We start from the raw sequence: 6698 nt of genomic DNA on the forward strand, positions 1-6698 counted from the left end.
ATGAGGCAGGTGATGCTATGATTTAAACATAGAATCTGTCAAATCCTAGCCAAATGTTAATCACTCAATCAATCATCGATACTTAAGACCCTCAAATCTTCAAAAGCACATGAATGGTACCATTTACGGTCGCCATTAACTTTTAATGTTTTTCGAAATTCACCCACAATGGTCGGGTTAAAGATAAACTCTTTATATCAAAAGCCCACCCACGATGAGTTGAGACACTGAATCCACTCTCTCAAACTTGCTCTTTTTGGTACTTTTAGGCCCAGCACAACTTTGGAAGACACCTGGGACCTGAAACCTTTATTTTGTCTCAAGTATTTTGAAAATAGCATCATCTTTTCATTCATACTAAACCTGATCGTGAGCTGCGCGAAATGCTATCACGCTTTCTAATACCTGTTTACATTATCAGAATTGATAATTAGGAATAATGCAGGAGGCTGAGGGTGTTCACCGTCGCTTGCCAACTAAGTACTCGATAGAAGTTTTGCTAACATAAGCTATAAGTATAGAATGCAAGAGCTTTCATATGAACTTTTATAGCTCGCTCCCTCTTCTAAGCTGAGATTGCACCGATATCCCCGGCTCGTCTCCCCTCTCAACTTTAAACTCTGTATCTGCAACGGTTCAATAAGAATACGGGGACCGAATGAGTTGGAGCCTTGTTGAGCCGATCCAATAACTGATACTTGGTCAATCGCTCGCTCGTTCATCACAGGCCTCGCTCGGATTGAGTCAGAACAGAATGATGACCAAGCTCAACCATTCAAGAGCAAGCACCATATCCAACTCTACTCAAAGAGAATAACCTACTCTCTCTCTCTCTCTCTCTCTCTCTCTCTCTCTCTCTCTCTCTCTCTCTCTCTCTCTCTCTCTCTCTCTCTCTCTCTCTCTCTCTCTCTCTCTCTCTCTCTCTCTTCTCTAAACAATCTTGTACGTACAAAGATAATGGAGGAGACATGTCATATGACTTGATACATAAGCAGAGACTTGCTCAAGATAGGCACCACCATTAGTAGTCTTACTGGATGCCCATCTTGCGTCAATCAGGTCGCAACGTCACAAGCGATATCAGAGCATTTCCACCAGCAGTAAAGTACCTACCTAGCCAGCTAGGGGACCTGATTGCTGTTTCTAAACCTTCTCGACAAGATATTATTGCGTGCACTCAAATACATCTGGACCATTCAACTTGTCGAGACCCACATGATTTACACATAGGATGCATCGAGTTCAACATTCCAAATAGATCTCAAGTTTATGTATATGGTCCACCCCCTACTTTTTTCTTTTTTTTTCTGGAATGCAAATGAGTTTCTTTTTCCTTTTCCGGTCTAGTGTCTGCCGTGACTAATCAAATTGGTTTCCTTGATGCCATTTATTGTTGGCACACTCGGCGCACACTCAAACATGTTTTCTGGGGTTTTGTTGTTGCCAAAAAATTGAAGCAATGTTTTTACTCTTTTTGAGTAGACATTGAATGAAAGCGTGAATCGCGACTGAGTCGATTCTTTGACACAAGGACGAAACAAAGAGAGTTTGAATTGCCACACGTATCATAATTACTTGTCGTCCCACGTAACTCATCCTTACACGCCATAATTTCATGCAAAATTGAAGGTATACCTATAGTGCACAATAAAGTTGAGGACTAACGTTCATTTCGAAACCGGCTGCCAAATGATCCTCGAATCGACAAAGCGGAAGAAGGTTTTATTAACATATGAATCAGAGATACTGTGATTTACATAGAATCTGCCGGTTGAGGTGATGGAAAAACGGTAACTTGTGAGATTGCCCGACATGGTAAGACCAATCCGTTGGTATAGATGACAAAAAAACACAACTATAAAACACTAGCAAAAGTGGGAAAAAGTAAGTGTGCCATCACAGTGGGGTCTTGGTTCGACATGATTAGCTGAATCTATCCAACCCAGCTGCAAATAGGAGAATCGTGATTTGTTGTCTTGCTCTTTATTTGTTAAGCATGAACGATGTGAAGCAGATTCATAATCGAGTAATGATAGACTCGAGCGACTCGGCAAATCGTAGAGGGTGAACTGTTCCAGACTCTCATCCAAGTGAGGTAAACAATATATATAGGATCAAAATAGTCACAATAAGTTCATTATAAGATGATCGTACATTTGATCGATCGTAAGTGGAAAAACTATTTTGCCAAAAGCCATGCGAGTATAATGGAAGAACGCAAGTATCGAGTTTGGTAACATCCCATGACAATGGAAGCCACGTCTTTATTAAGTTTATGTTATGACCAGGCAAACTTAAGTACAAGACCCTAAAAAGCAGACACCCACATAAATATATTTATACTGATCTTCAAGTGAAGAGATGAGTTCTCCTTCACTAGGGAATATGCTCAAACAGTTGCAATTGGACCCAAATTGATGGATGATTCGATGGTCTTCATGGCCTCAAACCTCGGCTCCTTGGCCTGGAACTTGAGCCCTGCATAGAGCTTCATGTAGTCCTCAAACACAAACTTGGGGTACACTTGGCCCTTCTCTTCTTTGTCCACCAACTCCGGCGCCGGGTATATGATCGCATCGCTCCCAGGGTTGTAGAATGACGCGATGGACATCCGGTTCCCATCGGTCTGCGCGATCACCCGGTGCTCGATGCTCTTGTACTTGCCGTTCGTAATGACCTATCATTGCCACACAATTAAGTTGATGTGTGACCTCAAATTAAGAGCATCTCAGCTATTAATGATTTGGGATTGAGATCATAATACACATACCTCGAGTTGGTCGCCCAAGTTGATGACAATGGAGTGACGCATGGGAGGGACGTCGACCCACTGGCCGTCCTTGAGGAGCTGGAGGCCGCTGACCTTGTCGTCCTGGAAGAGGAGGATGATGCCGCCGGCGTCAGTGTGGGCCCGGAGCCCCTTGATGAGGTCCGGCTTCGGGCACGGAGGGTAGTTGCTCACCTTGGTACCGAAGGTCGGGCCATTAGACCCATAAAAGACTCTCTTCAAGTAACCTTTTTCCAAGCCTAGATTCTCACAGAGCAAGTCCATAAGCAGCTCAGCTAGCTTCTCCAACTCTAGTGCAAACTGCTTCATTGCCTTCCTGTTGAATATAATCACAAATAGGAAATATCATTAGTCTCAAAATTGTCCGACGGGACTGATTATGAAGTTTTATTCCGTACAGTGTATAGAAGGAGCGCGGTTGATACATAACTACGAGGACTGGAATCACCTGAGTGAGAGTGTGCCATTCGAAATTAGAGCTTGAATCTTCGACATCATGTTGGATGACTATTCGAAGTTTCAAATATGTGGGAAACGTTGAAAGGACTCAGAGGGTCCATAATTGTTTTGTAGTTCATATTGTTATATAGATTATGTCTTAACAGAGCGAGCAACGTTAAATGACACCGAGGCATGATTAAAAGAATTGCTCAATGATTGATCACCGGTAATCTTCTTCGAGATCGGGGACTTCGGAGATGTTAGAGACCGGGAGATGGCGGAGGTGGAAGGTGCTCTCCCAGTCGGTGTCATTGATCTCGGACTGAGTGGCCTCGAGGCCTTTGCTTGCCACCATCTGCTTGAACTTTTGCTCCATGCACTTCTTGTAATGCTCCTTGTTCAGCCTCTCCACATTGTCCAACAGTTGGTGTGATATCCCATGGTTCACCAACTACACAGCATTAGAGCACATACAGATATTCGTTATTCAAGGCCCCAAAAAACACGGTTTGCTTAATGGGTTTCGTAATAAAAGCCTAATTACCTCAAAGAAGCCCCAATTTTCACAGGCATCTTTGATCTTGGCCATGGTGGTTCCTCTCTCCTCGCTATTCAGCTTCTCCAGATCAATCACTGGGAATGACTCCATTGCACTCTCTCTCTCTCTCTGAAGGTTTTTGTGTAGCTTAATCAGTGGAGTGAAATGGGGGAGATATTTATAGGCACTGACAGTGTGATCAACAAGGAAAAGAATCAAGAAAATGGGTCTTTGAGTAATTGGCAGAATCAAATGAAAAAGTAAGAGTTACAGGTCCAAATCTAAGTTAAAAGAAGGAATTTGAACTCGTGGAGCATGAATGTGATCCCATCCCTTTATCCCTTTTTCTTCTTGATGTGCATGACCAAAAACAAAATTTGCAAATATTTTCAATTACCCACGCACGATATATGTGTGTGTGTGTGTGTGTGTGTGTGTGTGTGTCTATATTCCCTTTGCTTGGATGCTGTGAAAAATAACATCTGTGGAGCTGCTTTCACTGTCACCTGCTTGACTTGGAGGAGTCTGGTTTCAATTGGAAGTCTTTGCAAACAGGGGGACAAATCTTGAGTTTCATCTCTTTGAACCTTCACCTCAATTAACCTTGTGTCCATATTTACGAGAATGCCAAAAGTCGCCCCATCCCCAAATCCTAAATTCTCACAGCCACCCAGCACCCAAAACCAACTAAAAATAAAACTCACCCAAATCCTAATCAAGATGCTAAGATGAGTTTGTAAGAAGGAGAGATTTGATCTTTTCAGTGTGGGGTTTTGCTTAGAGGTATGTCAATGGTAACCGCAAAGATAGAGGCATGTAAATTGGTCAATGGATCAAAATTGAGGTACGCTTTTTTCTGTGTTTTTCCTCATTATCATCATCGGAGAAATAGAAAATTAGTCATCCCCATCTATTTATCTCTTTTAGCATTTGGATGGATATATAGTAACTTTACATATATCTACATGATATATGAACCATGGAGATATTACATCTAACCCTCAATTTGCCTTCCATTAATGCCAACTTTTGGGCTCAACGCTTAGGCAGATGTGTCAAATCACTTGTGAGGTGAGATACATTGTTAGTATTATCAAGGCTCCATTTGTTTCGTAGAAAATAAATAATTTGGAAAGCAGTTTCCTAAAAAATGATCGCTCGTATCGTTCAAAACAGTTAGTCAAAGTGGCAATTCATGATTAATGAAGAGGAGAACAAGATGATGTTTACACTCTCTAAACCTTTTCTTTCGTAGTAGTACATCATCAATGTAAAAATCTTATTTACATAGACAAAATCTTGATTTAATGTATATGCGCCCTTGAATCACTTTTGATTTTTGTTTAAGATTTTTGTGTATAGGAAAATAGAAGCAAAGTGAGTGGTTTAATTAAGAGAGCACTATTAAGTGTTGTTTGAAGATGAGGGGTGTTAAGTGATTACTTGCGCATTGGATAGGTTCTTTTATTTATTCAAAATTAAGGAAAAGTTGTGATTAGATTATTTTGGATCTCCTGTTTTTTAAGTGTTTTTTTTTTTGGTAAAGTAAGTAGTATATAACTTTTTAACGCGCAATATACAGCAAGTGAGGCCGAACACAAAAACCTCGTACCTGAGGAGATAAAAAGTGTCCCGATCGGTACAAAGGTGTTGCGGCTAACATAACAAGCTCAAGAAGCGCTATACAAAGAAGGCTGCACGGCAGCCAACAGACAACGACAACTACGAGGGAGGGTCAGCTGAATATGGAATCAGATATGCCCCAACTGGCTTGAATCCTTCTGTTCCGAGGATTGTCTTGAACCGGCTTGAGAGAAATGCCTTTATCTCTAACTGCCTTGGCAAGATGGTTGCGGAGAGTAGGCATAAACAGAGTGTTATTTCTGAAAACGATATTATTCCGTTCAATCTAAACGAGATGGCATAATTCCCCAAAAGCAAACCGAGAAATACGGTGATAAAAGCTATCACCACCAATAAAACGAGTACCCCATCGGAGGTTCTGTTCCCAGGACCCGTTGCGCCAAGAAAGATGACAGTTAGAAGCCCAGTATTGCGCTAGGGACCCCGTAACATTGCATCCAAAGAACAGATGATCAACCGAGTCTGGTCTAGCGTGACAAAAGGCACATAAACTTTCAGAAATTCTATGATAGTTCAAGAGGAATACCTGCGTGGGAAGCTTATTTAAGGCCATTAACCACAAAAAAAAAACCATGGCGCGGTGCAATATGACAGTCCCAAATGAAGCTATCCTGTTTTTTAAGTGTTGATAATCCTAAGTAATGAAAATAGGAATAAAATGTTGTTTGATGATGATTGATAATCGGTAGCTAAATGTTATTAATGTATTGCCAAACATAGAAAAATGACATTATTGGTAAGTTTTATCGATATATTTGGATAAATGAATTAAGTAACACATTCCTTATTTACCAAATTAAGTGATTTTTGACTCAATTAAATTATTTAAATTAATTCTATATAAGATTATCAAACAAGCTTAATCTCAATTCAGCACCTATTTGGGTTATAAAACAGCCCGTGTTAAACTTTTTCAAATAAATATGTCCGTTAGAAGTCTTCCATCTTATCTAATGATTGTGTTTATTTGCAAAACGCATCAAGTTGAACGGTTTTAGTCGAATTCTTGAGCATTATTGTTTCGAGAAAGTGAATTCCCACGCCTCTTAGCAAAACAATAATTTTATTTTCCGAAACTTTTCTTGCATGAACGATCATCTTTACGAAAATGGTGAAGAATCTATTGATGAGATGTGTCCATGAAAGATCTCTGTCTTCATCCCCACTCTGTGAAAATGGGAACAATAATTGAGCAACAGAACATCCCGGATACAAGTGCTACCATCATCATCATCAAAGGAGGTCCCGCCAGTTTGATCCAATCATTTTGGTCTTTTGATTTCTGAT

General features: G+C 40.6%; 1 protein-coding gene across 1 annotated transcript; it reads right to left on the reverse strand.

Moving 5' to 3' along the window:
* Positions 1–2109: 2109 nt before the first annotated feature.
* LOC130139378 (1-aminocyclopropane-1-carboxylate oxidase) lies at positions 2110–3931 on the reverse strand. Its single transcript, XM_056316190.1, has 4 exons — positions 3774–3931; positions 3454–3680; positions 2771–3104; positions 2110–2677 (listed from the first exon to the last, which is right to left on the reverse strand). The coding sequence occupies exons 1-4, from the start codon at positions 3876–3878 to the stop codon at positions 2390–2392; spliced, it is 954 nt and encodes a 317-aa protein (XP_056172165.1). The 5' UTR covers positions 3879–3931; the 3' UTR covers positions 2110–2389.
* Between the last annotated feature and the right edge of the window lie 2767 nt (positions 3932–6698).

This window comes from Syzygium oleosum, unplaced genomic scaffold (genome assembly GCF_021117445.2).
Source record: "Syzygium oleosum isolate NSW1041296 unplaced genomic scaffold, Sole_v2.1 Sole_v2.11, whole genome shotgun sequence".
In the NCBI taxonomy this organism is placed as follows: Eukaryota; Viridiplantae; Streptophyta; class Magnoliopsida; order Myrtales; family Myrtaceae; genus Syzygium; species Syzygium oleosum.

Excerpts from the sequence above, each read along its gene's own strand:
- LOC130139378 (XM_056316190.1), bottom strand. The coding sequence starts at position 3,878 with ATGGAGTCATTCCCAGTGATTGATCTGGAGAAGCTGAATAGCGAGGAG. Across the intron at positions 3,681-3,773 it reads AAAATTGGGGCTTCTTTGAG|TTGGTGAACCATGGGATATC; the intron begins GTAATTAGGCTT and ends AATGCTGTGTAG. Across the intron at positions 2,678-2,770 it reads ACTTGGGCGACCAACTCGAG|GTCATTACGAACGGCAAGTA; the intron begins GTATGTGTATTA and ends TGGCAATGATAG.